Source organism: Urocampus carinirostris, chromosome 7, assembly GCF_059441175.1.
Source record: "Urocampus carinirostris isolate Australia breed hairy pipefish chromosome 7, RoL_Ucar_1.0, whole genome shotgun sequence".
NCBI lineage: Eukaryota > Metazoa > Chordata > Actinopteri > Syngnathiformes > Syngnathidae > Urocampus > Urocampus carinirostris.
This window is the reverse complement of record NC_142355.1, coordinates 43,619,787-43,636,228: the sequence shown is the minus strand read 5'-3', so window position 1 is coordinate 43,636,228 and position 16,442 is coordinate 43,619,787. Positions and strand designations below refer to the sequence as shown.

The following is a 16,442-nucleotide window of genomic DNA, read 5'->3' as shown; positions in this document are numbered from 1 at the left end:
AACTATACCAATCTGGGATATTGCACTTGAACCAGGATATTGCACTTAAAACTGAAAATCAATGTGACTTTCCAAATATCGTCCGTTGCACAAAGTTATGAAAATGAAGTCAAGTGTAAATAAGTAAACAGTACTATGTAAAACATTTTCAATAAGAAAATAAATAACCTTTCTGCAAATAAAATACTACGTCTGCATAAATGTTTTATAAGTATTTTTGTAAATAAGTAAACGGTACTATGTTAAACCTCTAACAGGACAATAACAAAGTAAAAAAACTTTTGCAAATAAAATACGGGTTCTGTATAGCTGTTTCAGAACGAAGTCTAGAGCATCTAAAGTGAAAAACTTTACATAACCAGGATATTGCCCTTAAAAACCGGGATATTGCACTTACAACAGGGACATTGCACTTTAAAAGTGTTTCACAACTTCAAATTGACAAGTCCAAAGCTCTTTAGGTATGAAATGACTTTGAAATGCTTATGAACTAGAAAACATGACTATTCAGATTTATGAGAGGTACAACATTGTGCAGAGAACAAGTAGTTGAGTGGCATGGTAGTTAACGTGACCCTGTATATTCTTAGAAAAAGGTGTGTGTGTTACAATTCCAGTTTCAGTTTTCTTTCTTTTGAAGGGGTAGTAGTAAAGACAACAAATAAGCAAGCGGTCCTTTAAACTCCCAGGATCTACTGTTATTGAAATAGCTGATCTTTTTAACGTAACACTTCTGTTTGCATTAAATGTGATTTGTTTTAATGCTTTATTATTTTAATTATTTTAGAAACAAATTAAATTTACTTTATAAAAATTCCTAGAATTATATGTAAATTAACTATCTATCTATCTACCTTGGTCATATCCCTCAAGAGGGGTGACCGACAGTAAGACAAACACATACAATAACAAAGAAAATAAAAGGGAAAAATAGCAAAAAAAACACACACAAAAATGTTTGGACCATGGCCAACCCAATTGCCCAAACACCCAAACAAGTTAGGCACCTCGGCACCTATGTTGGTCATGCTTTCGTCCCTCCAGATGAAACGGGACACCAGAAAGCGGCCGTGTCACTCGAGTCAGGGTGACACAACACACTCTTTTGTTCAACAGCAGGGCCCGACAGCTTTCACTGGTTTACAGCCCAGCCCATCCTTAAGAATGCGTCCTCAATCCCACTATCCTTTCACAACACCTCTCTACTCCTTTCTATCATGAACAAGAGCTCTAGCTTCCATTATATTTAGACCTCTTTCCTGCAGTGCACTCATAACACCATCCATCCACGTCAATTGCGGCCTTCCTCTTGGTCTCCTTCCGTTGACTTCTGCTCTGTAGATCCTCTTCAACATTCCTCATCCATCCTCTCCATGTGTCCAAACCAACCGAGTACTCTCTTATCAACACGCTTGCTCAGTTCCACGACTACTCCAGTTATGTGCAAATTAACTAGTCACAAAAATTTATTTGAATGAAATAGTATTCAGGGCAGCACGGCGGCGCAGTGGTTAGCGCATGTGCAGCACAGTTCATGTCTTGGGAACCTCCTGCGTGGGTTCAAATCCAGCTCCAGACTTCCTGTGCGGAGTTTGTATGTTCTCCCCGTGCTTGCGTGGGTTTCCTCCGGGCACTCCGGTTTCCTCCCACATTCCAAAAACATGCATTTCAGGTGAATTGGCCGGTCCAAATTGTCCCTAGGTGTGTATGAGCGAGCGAGTTGTCTGTCTCTGTGTGCCCTGCGATTGGCTGGCAACCAGTTCAGGGTGTCCCCTGCCCACTGCCTGATGATTGCTGGGATGGGCTCCAGCACCCCCGCAACCCTACTAAGGATAAGCGGTGTAGCTGATGAGATGAGATGAAATAGTATTCTTATTTCATGCAGTCAGATAAGAAACTTGGTAAGCATACATTTTGAGTTTTCAGTCAGCTACAAAATGGAAACACAGATAATCACAAAGAGTCTTAAAGGGCTGCACAGACCTCAGATTATTGCAAACCACAGACTATTATTACACCATCCCCTGATCTAAAACCTACATGAGGGCAAGGAAAACCTCAAAAATCTCAACATGAGGAAGATGAAGATACCTTGAGAAGGGACTGCACATGAGGTAATCCCCCTTCCAGGATGACCAGGCTGCAATGGATGTTGCAATAACAAATAATACACAGATATTGTCAACATAAAATATAGGTTATTGATATGATATAGAATAGAAGTGTGTTTTAAGCTAAGATTTAAACATTTCCACTGAGGTTTCAGATCGAATCTCAGGGGGAAGAGTATCTGCTTGAGCGTAAAACAATTATTTTTCTCAGCGTGTATATTAGGGGCGGTGCAATACTGGGAATTTTGGTATCGATCCAAGTAAATACATGGTGGTATCGATCAGTACCTATATATACGTTGTTCTTGGGAATGTCATGATCATTGGTAATTGAACCCTCAACCTCATGAGTTTGTTTAAAATTACAATAAACGCAGCACAAAGATTTTCGGCACAAAAGCCAAGAAAGTCAAACCATAGAGGCAGCAATGTAACAAAAATACAAACACTTACAAAACCAAAATACCATTCTCTGCACAATGCTTTGAAAATAAACAAAAACATTGATTTGAATATTAGGCAAAAAATACCTGAACTGTTATACAAATATATATATATATATATATATATATATATATATATATATATATATATATATATTAAAAAAAATTGTACATATTGAAATCCCTACCTAGAAGTCGCTGCAAGGTTTGTCTGCCAACTTGTGAACAAAAACAGTTGTCTCTCTATATTTTAATGCCTTAGTGATAAAAAAAGAAGACAATAATACACTTTTTTAAAAGCATTCTCTATTCCTAACCGCCGCCTCTCTAGTCCCCCCCACCCTCCTCTCTCCTGGCGCGAGAACGCGAGCTCACATGCACTTTTGCTTTAATTTGCTCAATCACCTGGTTACAATGACCGCGCTTAAAACACCGCAGAGGGAACCCTCGTTGTTTTTTTTCCCTGAATGAACTGTGATTCTGGATGAATCGGCTTGTGAAATTATTCCGCAATGACGAGCCCTAATTTTTGGAAGAAGGATAGTTTTCTTGTGAGCTGAGAAGGTCTGGCCAGTGCGCAATTGCGCATGCATGCAGCTTATAGGGAACAGTGATCAGGATGTAGTAATATGCCTGTCAGTTATTTATCATTTTGTATTATGCAAAATAACTTTTCTTTCCCTGCAATGTTGCTGTTTCGGTCTTTACACATTTTTGTGTTTATGCGTGTTTTTTTGTTTTTTTTTAGCCTGCATTTTTGTTTTGATGAACCCCTAGTGAATAGGGCACGTGTCTGTTAATTGTCTACTTGACGCTTCGGTGTCAGTCACACAAACTTGTAATAGTCACACTTCTCTGCCGACCATGTAGTTACTGTAGTAGGACTTTCTTTCTCCCAGATGTCAAGTTTTTTGTGTCTCAAAATGTTGTTTTAGGTGAATTGTTGTTGTTGTTGTTATTATTATTATTGTCTGGTCCATCGTGTCTGCAGACATGGGTAAAGAAAGCTAGATAATAATAATGAGTCACATTTATGTTCAAATAAATTGAGATTTGTTTTTGTACATTGTTTCCATCTTGTTCGTTTTCATTATTATAACAGTAGTGAAAGTTTAGCACAGTAGTAAAATCTAACCAGATTAAGTTCACGTTTGCCATTTTCCAATATGGAGAATCATTAGCACGGCTATTAACAGATCAACAAATACTAAAAAAATCCTGCACGTTTCTACGCCAGATTAAAGCAAATACACATTTTCTATGAAAACTACGATTTAAAAAAGTCATCAAGTTTTACTTATAGATGGTGAACTTTGGTGCATTTAAACCCTCCTGTTGTCTTTCGGGTCAAAAAGGCCCACCGCTGTTACAAATCCCCCAAAAGTCACCTAAATTTTTTTTAACTTAAAATTTAATGCCTTTTTCTAAATTGTTCCTAATAGTAGAAACAAATGAAATGTTGTTTTTATACACATTTCCATGTAAGCTATACAAAAATAAAAGTTACCAAGATTATCTTTGGGTCAAAACGACCCGTAAGGCAAATACAGTTGAAATCCAGATCTCAGATGCCTTTGCATACAGCGCTACACGTGCTTATTGATTGAATTTTTTTTTATATATGATATATTTTATATATTTTGGTATTGTATAGCACTATATGGTATTGTCTTCGATTGCTGACTGTAAAGAAAAAAAACCTTCAGTCATAGAAATGAACAGTAATAATCTCCCTTTCGCCCTTTTTTCCCCCTTTTTCTTTACATATAGAAATATAAGTGAAGAGGGATAACTATATCTCTCATATTGTGGTGAAAGACACCTTGTTTCTTCAAGAAATGTGGAATTTGGTTTTTAAAATTCAATTAACTTGCTTTTATTTGGGAGTTTTGTAATGATTGGTCATTTTGACGGGGTGTATACAGAAAATGAGGAAAAAGCGAGGATTAAACAAAGAATGCCAAAAGTGCTAGAGCAGGGGTCTCCAATGTGGACTGGTTCTGAAAATAGCTCACCAGTGAAGGGTCATAGAGATTTTTAAGGAAATTTGATTTCTAACTCGCATGATGAATCATTGACATGATCATTGTCTTTAAAACAATGTTTTAGTGGTTGACTGAGCTTTTTTAACCATACGTCTAATAATTATAACGTGGTAATAACATTGTTACGACATACTATTAACATAATGAGGAATAAATTTTAAAGACAATTTGAAACTTCATCACTATTTACATTTTAATCTCTAAATCCATAGACTGTTACAAATATTAAAGTTATTTTCATACCAAATGTGTACACTAAAGTTCTTAATGATCGCTACTCTTGTTGCATTTGTTTAAGTGATAACACTTGTCCAAGAACCTCTTTCATCCTCAAAATGGTGCTTTTAAATACAAATAGAAATGTTTTTTCGATATCTGAAAGTTCTCTTTATCCATTCTGAAATGCAATGTTCAAAAACTGTTTGTCAAAGTGGATTTATTTGTATGGTTATCATGGCTCCTACTAAGGATAATCTGTCATTAGAATTAACCAGGTGATTTGACGGAATCAATACATTAATTAAAGATGCCTGAAGAGCTTGGTTGTGAACCACTCATGTCAACACAAATAAACACATGGATTATCATCCATCCATTATCTGCACCGCTTATCCTCAGTAGGGTTGCGGGGATCCTGGAGCCCATCCCAGCTATCTTCGGGCAGTGGGTAGGAGACACACTGAACTGGTTGCCAGCTAGTCGCAGGGCACACAGACAGACAACTCGCTTGCTCATTCGCACTTAGGGGCAATTTGAACCGGCCGATTAACCTGACATGCATGTTTTTTGTAATGTGGGAGGAAACCGAGTACCCAGAGGAAACCCATGCAAGCATGCTGAGAAGATGCAAACTCCACACAGGAAGGTTTGATCTCACGACAATAAACGTCTATTTAAAAACCTCTATATGGCTTTATACAATTTTTCAACAAAGTCCGTTGCATATATTTTTAAGGTGTGGATCAAAGGTTCCAAGGTGTCTTCAGGTCGATATATACTGTTTTGAGAAAATATTCTATTGATGGTTAAATCAGGGTTCGTACACCTTTTTCCCAAAATCCCAAATCCAAGCACTTTTTAAGCACTTTAAAGGCCATTTTTTCAAGGACCTTCTGAGGAAGTAATTCAGCGCCGATCAAATTAGAATTTTTTTGCTATCTTTGCTGATAACACATCGTCTGTGCTAACTATGATCAAAAATCTTTTTTGTGTCAATGGGCTGCTATAAACTGACATAAATTCTGCCATTCTGCAACAATGCAGCGCAGTTGGGCTATCTCACACTTATTTACAAACATGGAAAGGGTAATGATTTGGACTAGTTTTAATGATTAATTGCTCTGAAGTAGAGTGCATTTAGACTGGTGATCGTTTGCCTTTTGTTTTACTTATTTTAATCCATATTGTTTGTATGTTTTTGGGAGTGTCTGTGTCTAAATTGGCTAAAATAGAGGTGTAAATGGTTTTTTTTTTTGCATTTTATGTTTTTTATAGCACTGAAGAATTCATATTTCAAATTTGTTTTTATTTTGCATTTACAGGGATTTTGTGTTGTTGATTGACTTTAAATCAGTTCAGTGTGTAAAAAGCTAAAATTGTTTGTATTTTATCTTTTTTTTTAAAAGATATGTGAATATTTTAATTTATATTACATGTTACCGGGATCCCCTCAAAAAATGAAATTACTATTTCCTAAATAATTTTGTGCATAATGTTTTATTATTATTGATAATAGATATTAAAAAATTTGAGAAGCCGTTTCAGAGCCGAAAGAGCGCTTCTCAGTGAGCTGAGCAAAAAGAGCCAGTTTTGTAAATCCAGCTGTCCTCCTGAGTGCGACCAGTAGGGGACAGTGACACTTCACATGACATGGCATAATGACAAGCCACCAGAGCAGGCTTGTTGCCGTCATCTTCACACACTGTTTTTTGTTATTCTTTATTTTGTGGCCTATAGAGACAGACTGCCAAGAAACATGGCAATGGCAACAATTTCAAGCACTTCAACCGGAATTCAAGCATTTTCCTGACCTTAAAAATACAACATTTTAATTCAAACATTTTCAGGAATTTCAGGGGCTAAAGAGAGAGAGGGAGAAAGAGATTGATAGAGAAAGAGAGATGGAAAGGAAGGTAGGTAAAAGAAAGTAATGCAGAGACACAAAGGGAGAGGGACACAGAGTGAGGAAAAAAAGAAATAAATAGCGGTAGAAGGAAGAAAGAAAGATGAAAAGGAGGAAGGGAGAGAGAGAAAAACAAAAAGAGAAGAAGAAAGAAGGGGAAAAACTAAAAATTAAGAAATACTAAGAGAGAGAAAAAAAGAGAGAAGAAGAAAAGAGAAGGAACAGAAGATATGGAAATGGAAAAAGACCGAGACAGAAAATGGCAGAAAGTGGGAGATGGAGAAAGAAAGAAGAACAAACAGAGAGAGAAAAAAAGAGATAGAGAAAGAGAGACCAAGGCAGAAAGAGAGAGACAAAAAGAGATAAAGAAAGAAAGATAGAAATGGCGACAAAGACAAAATACAGCTACAATTGCTTTAGGGGTAGCACCTTGTTTTATTGAAAACTACAGCTCGTATTTGGACTTTTTCCTCTTGAGATTCTCTCAACCTTGTCTTGCAGGCCAGATTCAATCTGAACTGGCCTGTGGGCCACATATTTGACACCTATGCACTAGGTGTTACCTTAAGGCCCACAGCCCTTATCCTTCCTCCACAGCCACAACCAGAAGCTGGCTTTTTCTGCCTCCTCTGCCAGCTCCTTTGTTACTCTCCCGTGGCTAGCTCCTGTGCATCCCAGGTTTCTGAGAAGCGAAAGATTGAGCCCAAGAAAACCCTGCACCCCACTTCAACTGGTTATACCGAGGTTTTCATGCCCGCCTCCCTGCACTCGGCTGCCAGATGTTCGTTTTTTGCCTGTTTCCTCTCGTATGCCGCCTCTATTCCCTCCACCAAAGTGACAGTTGGCTCCACGAGGAGGACCGCTGTGTTGGCTCCCGACCACAGCACCATGTCTGGCCGCATTGAAAAAAAAGCATTGTGTCCTTGACCAGTCGCATTTAAAATAATTTTGATATGCCATTATGAGGTTGTTTCTACTTCTGATAAATGTTCAATACAACCTCAATGATAAATGTTTAATACAACCTCCATGATGTCCTCAGTTGAGTCACTTAATGCTATTAGGAGGTTGGAGGTACATCCAGCAGGCAGAAAATGTGTCATGACAGTAGAATGAATTGGCAGATAGCTAGCTGTGAATATTGCATCAGTATTTCTGCCCGTGTCTCCTTGCAGAAACACTTGTTTAACACACGTGACATGTGTTTTCTTTTGTGAAATGATGCGTGTCAATGTACATTTTTTAGACGAGAACTTAGTTGGATAATTCAACCATTTATGATTTTTTTTTTTACTTCCAACCACTTAAAATGTTCAGTGGTATCAGACCTGTCTACACATATATACTTTTCATGTTTTTACCCCCCACTACCCCAAAGACCACTGATAATCTCCCTCAATCTTGGGATCCAGGCAGGCTATATCCCTGTAATGTCAAAATAATAACAAGAACGGTGAGTACGAATCCAAGGACCACACAGAAGAACTTAGTGTATGACCTACAGCGAGCTGGGACACAGTAACAAGGCTACTACTATCAGTAACACAATGCTCCCCGAGGGACTCAAATCTTGCACTGCCAGACGCATCTCCATGCTGAAGCCCATACACATCCAGGCTCATCTGACATTCGCTAAACAGAATTTGGGTGATCCTGAAGAGGACTGGGATAATTGGTCTTTGAGTTCAGCTACTGTACCCTTGTGTTGGAAGCGCGCTACTATTGTACCGGTCCCGAAGAAGAACAATGTCTCATGTTTGAACGATTATAGACCCGTAGCACTCATGTCCGTGATCATGAAAACTTTCGAGAAGATCGTATTGAAATTCTTGAAGTCCTTTCTACCATCGAATCTACATCCGTACCAATTCACGTATCGTGCTAATAGAAGTGTAGATGATGCCATTTCAATTTGTATTCATGAGATTCTAAGTCATCTTGAGCATAGGAATTCATACGTTAGGCTTTCATTCATAGATTTTAGTTCGACTTTTAACACTATCATTCTTTCTAAATTGTATTTTAAACTTCTTGATGACCTCAATTTTCCTGTTTTATTATCAAATTGGATTTTTGATTTCCCTCTCATTAGAGAACAGTCCTTTCGCATTGGTGAGAAATATTCATGTTCTATTGTCCTCAACACTGGTACGCCTCAGGGGTGTCCATTGTCTCCAACTTTGTTTTCCCTATTCACTCATGATTGTCTACCCAATTCTGACCATTCACTATTCGCTAAATACGCAGACGACACCACGGTTACTGGCTTTATTTCAAATGGAGACGAAACTGAATACCGAGCAGAAATTGATTCACTTTTCACCTGGTGTCATGAGAGTAATCTGTTATTGAATGTAGGTAAAACTAAGGAGATGATAATAGATTTCCATACCAAGCCTCCCCCGCATGTGCCACTGTCAATTAATGGTAGTGAGGTTGAACTGGTCCATTCATTCATTCAGACTTACTTGTCAGCTGACCTCACATGGACTGTCAATGCTATTGATATTCTAAAGTCAGCCAGACAAAGGCTCTACTTCCTTCGTCAACTCAAATCATTTGGAGTCCGTCAATTCATTCTAGTCAATTTTTATCGTGCTATCATCGAATCCGTTTTAACTAGGTCAATCACAGTTTGATTTGGTCGCGTCAATCAGAAAGAATTGTCAAAGATGGAATCAGTAGTGAGGACGGCAGAGGAAATAATAGGTACTGGCCTCCCGTCCCTGCAAAGTATCTACACCGAACAAACTAGAAAACGGGACACTAAAACGTATAGACGATCCCAGTCACCCTGCTTGCAGGTACTTTGATTACCTGCCGTAAGGTCGCCGTCTTCGCGCCATTGTGAGCTAGACTACACGTCTTAAAAAGAGTTTTTACCCTTCCGCTATTCGTATGTTCAACGGGTATTGATTAGGATATTATGTATGGTATTATTATGCCAAAGACGTTCCTTCGACCTATTCTACTTGTCTTGTTATTTATATATCTTTCTTTTTAAACTATTCCATATAATTACTTTGTATTATACACTACAGTATTTTTATACCCCTATTCTTTTACATGTATTGTACTATTATTATTGAGAGTTCGCGTGTCAAATGATTTCTTGTATATATCATGTTTATGGTTTATACTGGCTGAATAAAAATAAATACAAATACAAAATAATGTTTTATGGTCAGATTAAACCAAAAATGTTTTTTTTTGGTAGAAACACGGGTTCTTGTGTTTGGAGGAGTAAGCATACTGAATTGCACCTAAAGAACACCATACCCACTGTAAAGCATGGGGGTGGAAACATGCTTCGAGGCTTTTTTTCTGCAAAGGGACCAGGACGACTGATCTGTGTAAAGGAAAGAATGAATGGGGCTATGTAGTGAGATATTTTTAGTAAAAAGAAATCTCCATCCGCAAGGGCATTGATGATGAGAATTCGCCTGGTCTTTCGGCATTACAATGTACCCAAACACACAGCCAGGCATGCTTAGCATGTTTTGTGTTTGTTTGGGTCCTAAATGCAATACCATAGAAATCACAGCACTGATCCATTTTGGACATCTACAGTACATGTTTATACAAACCGAGGAAATTTGAGCTCCCAAATGTTTACTTTTATATGCTCTCTCAATGATTGAAAATATAAAAAACGTGAAAATGTACTTAATTTGTACCTGCATACCATGAGAGTTAAAATCCTGACTCATTTTTGTTGTTGAACGTTTTGTTATTAGAATACTAGCCTTGTTAATGCTGCTTTGCGAATAATGGATAATCCCAAATTGAAATCCATTAATAAGATAACGGTGAAAATGCTCAGTATATTAAGCAATACATAAAATGTTTGGATTAATGTGTAATCATTGCAAATATGGCCTTGAGCTCGCTGCTTGAATGTTGTCGGTGGTTGCGTATAAGCATATAAGACATTTCTATAATACATAACCAAGTCACAAATGCTTCATGTGGATGGTAGCTTTTCCTCTAGGTCAGGGGGAGTCTGGGGAAACTACGGGCCGTCAGGCTTTTTAATCTGTAGTTGTAAAAATTTAAAACGCATACGTAATAGAGAAAATATTAAACGTTTTACTTTTTTAAAGGACACCTCAAATGATGCACCCTACCTTTAATAAGAACAAGAAAAAATATTTGAATTGCCTAAAATATTTGTGAGGTGGTTATAATTATAATAAACAAACTCAGGGGAAGGGTGATTCAGTTATGCAATGATCATAATATTTCAAAACTTAAATAATCAGTAGAGTATCTATCAGCCAATACTACCCTGTGTTTACTTGGTTTTAGATCAATACCAACATTCCCAATATTGCCTACCCCTAGTCCGCCTCTCCTTTTATCCTATACAATACACCTATTACAATTGTTCTGGGTTAATCAGAAATATGACCACATTTTCCTGGACTATAAAACTGACCTGAAATTTCAACATGTGCCTATATTCCACTGCGCCTTATATGAAATCTGTTTCCATATTTGTGTAATTATTGATCAGTTGATACATTTTATTGCTAACTGCTATCACATGACAATGGTGGCAATAGGGATTGATTTGGTTGGCAATGGTAAGAGCACTGCTGGTTGTGAAAAATTGCATAACATTGGATCCAATGGGAATCTAACCCAGATTGTGGTGGGGAGAGCGTAGGATCCTGTCCACTAGATCACTAGGGATACAAACGACACCTGCGCATTCATTCTCATCTCATAATCACACTATTTGTAGCCATGATGCCAGATACAGTGAAGAAAATAAGTATTTGAACACGTTGCTATTTCTCCAACTTGGAAATCATGGAGGGGTCCGAAATTTTCATTGTACGTGCATGTCCACTGTGAGAGAGACTAAAAAGAAAAATCCCAAAATGTCAATGCATGATTTTTTTTCAATGATGTATTTGTGTGATATAGCTGCAAATAAGCATTTGAACACCTGAGAAAATGAATGTTAGTATTTGTTACAGTAGTCTTTGTTTTCAATTACATAGGTCAAACTTTTTCTGTAGTTTTTCATCAGGTTTGCACACACTGCAGGAGGGATCTTAGCCCAATCCTACAGACAGATCTTCTCTAAATCAGTCAGGTTTTTGCGTTGTCGCTGAGAAACACGGAGTTTGAGGTCCCTCCAAAGACTTTCGATTGGGTTCACGTCTGGAGACTGGCTGGGCCATGCTAGAACCTTCGTATGCTTCCAACACACTCTTTGCTTTTCATGGCTGTGTGCTTCGGTTCACTGTCGTGTTGTAAGACCCAGCCACGACCATCTTCACTGCTCTGACTGAGGGAAGGAGGTTGCTCCCCAAAATCTTACAATACACAGCCCCAGTCATCCACTCTTTATTATGGTGCACTCGTACTGTCCCATGTGCAGAAAAACACCCCCAAAGCATGATGCTACCACACCCCCACGCTTTTTGATTGGGTTCAGGTCTGGAGACTGGCTAGGCCATGCTAGAACCTTCATATGCTTCATACATACGCACTCTTTGCTTTTTATGGCTGTCTGCTTCGGTTCACTGTTGTGTTGTAAGACCCAGCCACGACCATCTTCACTGCTCTGACCGAGGGAAGGAGGTTGCTCCCCAAAATCTTACAATACACAGCCTCAATCATCCACTCTTTATTATGGTGCACTCGTACTGTCCCATGTGCAGAAAAACACCCCCAAATATGATGCTACCACACCCCCACGCTTCACAGTAGGGATGGTGTTCTTCGGATTGTACTTTTCATTCTTCCTCCAAACACGCTTAGTGGAATTATGACCCAAAGTTCTATTTTGATCTCATCTGACCACAAAACTTTCTCCCAAGACTCCTCTGTATCATCCAAATGGTCATATGCAAACTTAAGACGGGCTTTGACATATCCTGGTGTAAGCGGGGGAACCGTATGTGCCATGCATTATTTCAAACCATAACTTCTTAGTGTATTACCTACAGTAAACTTGGAAACGGTGGTCCCAGCTCTTTTCGGGTCATTGACAAACTCCTGTCGTATAGTTCCAGGCGGATTCCTCACCTTTCTTAGAATCCATTGAGACCCCACGAGGTGATATCTTGCATGGGGCTCTACTCCGATTGAGATTGACCTTCATGTTTAACTTCTTCCATTTTCTAATGATTTCTCCAACAGTTGACCTTTTTTTTACCAAGCTGCAATTGCTCTGTAGCCCTTTCCAGCCTTATGGAGGTGTACAATTTTGTCCCTTGGTGTCTTTGGACAGCTCTTTGGTTTTTGCCATATTACAAGTTAAAGTTTTACTGATTGTATGGGGTGGACAGGTGTGTTGCAGCTGTATCACACAAATAAATTGTTAAAAAAATAATGCATTGTGTTTTCGGGATTTTATTTTTAGTTTATCTCTCTCACAGTGGACATGCACCTACGATGAAAGTTTAAGATCCCTCCGTGATTTGTAAGTGGGAGAAATGGCGAAATAGCAGCGTGTTCATATACTTATTTTCTTCACTGTGTGTTATTGACATTAAAAAAACAACAAATGATTAAAAATCGTTTTAAATTCTTGCTTTACTTCTTCTCGGCTCAAACTAAGAATTGTAAGTGACAAATATTTTGAATACTTGCGGCCATGTGTCAATTTCTATATATCAGGGCAACCAAATTAGCTCCCACTTTGCCATTCTCTTCATTCAGTTCAGAACGTCTGAATTACTTCCCACAATGCCTTTTTCCTTCATTCAGTTCAGAATCTTCACATTTTGTAAAGACTTAAGTAAAGAAAAGTAAAAATGGTTTAATGTCTGACAATATTCTCGCAACCCAGCCCCAATAAAAACATCCACAACGTGGCACTGTGACTAAAAATAGTATGATGATGACATAAAAATTAGAGGTAAGATTGGCCTAAAAAAAATCAGCCTGACCCGATTTAAGCCCGAAGCAAACCCAAATTTTTACATTTTATTCGTAAGAAATGGGGGTTTGGCCGAACGCGGGCTGCGGAAGCAACACAGAAAGCATTGCTAGGATAGTACACAAAGAAAACAAAACGGAACAATGACGGGTATGTCATGAATTCAGATTCATGGAACAACCGACATGGTATCGCATACAGCTGCATTTCAATAACATGTAACTACCGTAAACAAGCAGTGGTAATCATTCTTTAAACGATAGCTGTATCTAGTGGTACTTAAAGGTGGGATGCGTAGATGTATGTTTCCTTACAAAGTTTAAAATAAACATTTTTTTTTATTAAGTATGTGTTAACAATGCCCAAATGAGTTCAAAAAGCTCATAAATATTTTTTCCCAGTGCACCTAACTGCTTTTATCTTAGCCTTACCCCCCGGTGTTCCTGCCACGGGGAGCACGTTACGCTGGAGGAAATGAGGGAAGGGGATGGGAGAGAGAGGAGAGTTTTCACTCGCGTGCTTGTAGTTTTCTTTTATTCTTGGATGCAAAGGGTGAAAGTAAGAAAAGGACCGTTAAAATACTGTTCAAATGCAAACCCAAACCCCAAAAAGGATGGAAAAAGTTAATTTTACCGCGTCTAAGAATTTAACATTCTTGCATGCGCAACAAAGAAGCTTGACAGACTGCAATGACGACTTCAGCCAAAAGATGGCACCAGCAAGTAAAATATTTTAAAGTTACGGACAATACCTTTAACAATACTTACAACCAATCACACTGTGAAAAGGATAATTTAAAAAAGCAATATAGAGGCCCAGAAACCAAACGTAAGATTTACATTTTAGGCCTGATCCATTTTTACATGCAAGTGTGCACAATCAGTTTTTGACTTCTGCAAAGAGATGTCAAACATTTACAACGCTTTCACAATGTCTAAAAAATGGGCAAAGTAAAATTCACTCTTGCAGAGGTTTAGGAGCTGTAAATTGATCGTCTCCAAATAGCCTTTTTTAAAAACACTTTGACATACCTTAGGAAAAATATGTAAAATACTATGTTTAGTTTTTCCGATTGTGATCAAATTTGACCTGGGGCCAGGTCAGGCTTAATGCTCCTGTCCCTGCTTTTTTTCAGCTAAGATGCCCATGCTACCCTCATCCGCAGGCATTTGATTGCAAAAGAAAATTTAGGAAAGATTAAAAACCTATTTCTGTGTGTTCCAACTTGGATTACTTAATATTAGTAACTCTTGCAGTGAATATTTCAGTTTGGGACAAGTGTTACCTTTTAAAGGAGATCAAAACTGCCCATATCCTCTAAATGGTTCAAGAACCGCCTTTAATTAATTTCAGTACACCTTGGACTGGTATTTTAGGTGAATTTTACAGGATTGTTAAACTGTTAAACATTTGTGATCAGTGTTATTATCTGTCTGATCAAGCAATGCAAAAATATGCTACCTTTTCATCTTTGGGGGGTGCGGAAAATGCGGTAGTTTTATTTAGTCTACATTGCACACTCACCTAACTGTTCTCCACAGGGTGAAATATTTGGCCTGGGCGCACAAGTGGAGCGAGGGGTCGCTATCGCTGAAGACAGCAACGACATCTACATCCTGTCGGGGGACCAAGCGCCCGACCAGTCCGGCTCGCTTTCATCGTTTCTGTGCACGGGCGACAACAGCAGCGGGCACAGCTCCTGGCAAACCGAAAGCTTACCCGTGTCGCTGGCCGGCCACGAATCGTGGGCACAGGTTTGCGCAATGGACCCCGAAGAAGTCTGCAATGAGGGCATAGCTTTGGCAGAGGAGCGAAGCGAAAACAATTCCTCCAATTCGGACATTGTGCACGTGGAGCGCGAGGAAGCCGAGTTGCTGGAGGAAGGTGCTGAAAGTGGCGCCATAGACGACAGCATGATGAGTGTTTTGGGTACAGAGAGTGATCTTGCACAGCTCAGGGAGGAAATAAAGAGCCAGATTCCTGTTTCTCTAGTGGCCCAAGAGGAACCTGCCTCCCTGATCTCACTAGAAGAGTCTGTTGTACTAGAAGCTCCTTTAAGCTTGTCAACTGAGCCTTCCTTTATCGCTTTAGAAGCATCACTTCCTCCCCCAGACCCAGAAGCTGCATCTCACCCTCCAACTGAACCTCAATCCCCCTTATTAGTCTCTGTCGTCGATTCTGAGCCAGAAAGGTACGCTCCTCCTGTGCCTGATGTAGCTGTGCCACAGTCTCCAGCTAAGGAGGCCCTAACCATAGAACCTGAACCACAACCTGAGGTTGTAACTAAGCCTACCAAGATTGAACCCGAAGTTCCAAGTGAGTGGAATGTTCCACCTTGTGCAGGGACCTCTGAGCCGGCAGTCAATAAGGAACCCCCTGTAAAGACCGATCCTGCATCTGAGTTTCAAGCTCTGCTCTATGGAGGAGCTGCCCTGGTTCTCCTGTCTGCTGTGATAGCGTATGGTGTCCTGAGCTTTAAGAGGAAGTAGTGTAAACACGTCGTGTCCTCAGGGGTTGAGACCACACATTTAATGATGTTGTGGTACAGGTCACATGGTTCAGTTCACTAAACATGTCGTCCATTTGATGACACTACTTTCGCTTCTGACAGCAGGTGCAACCAGAGAAAAGAGGATCACACCTGTGCACTCTCCTAATGTTCAAACCAAACTGTTATTTTTTGTGCTCCATCTGATTTTGTGTTGAAATTGCCCTTATGTATTGTCCCAATGCTGCTTCAAATGCAGTTTTGAACTCGATGCAATAAAAAATAAATTTAGGTTTGAATGTTGAAAGGTCATTGATTCCCTAGACATGATCAAA

The 16,442-nt window shown here is 39.1% G+C and overlaps 1 protein-coding gene across 2 annotated transcripts in view; it reads left to right on the top strand.

Moving 5' to 3' along the window:
- Window positions 1–16,406, top strand: part of bcl2l13 (BCL2 like 13) — a 59,329-nt gene extending 42,923 nt beyond the window's left edge. For both annotated transcript variants that reach the window (XM_088341048.1, XM_088341049.1), the window contains exon 7: window positions 15,161–16,406. In XM_088341048.1, coding sequence (XP_088197174.1) covers window positions 15,161–16,108 — 948 coding nt within the window. In that variant the 3' untranslated portion in view covers window positions 16,109–16,406. The remainder of the gene's footprint in view (window positions 1–15,160) is intronic.
- Window positions 16,407–16,442: the final 36 nt, after the last annotated feature.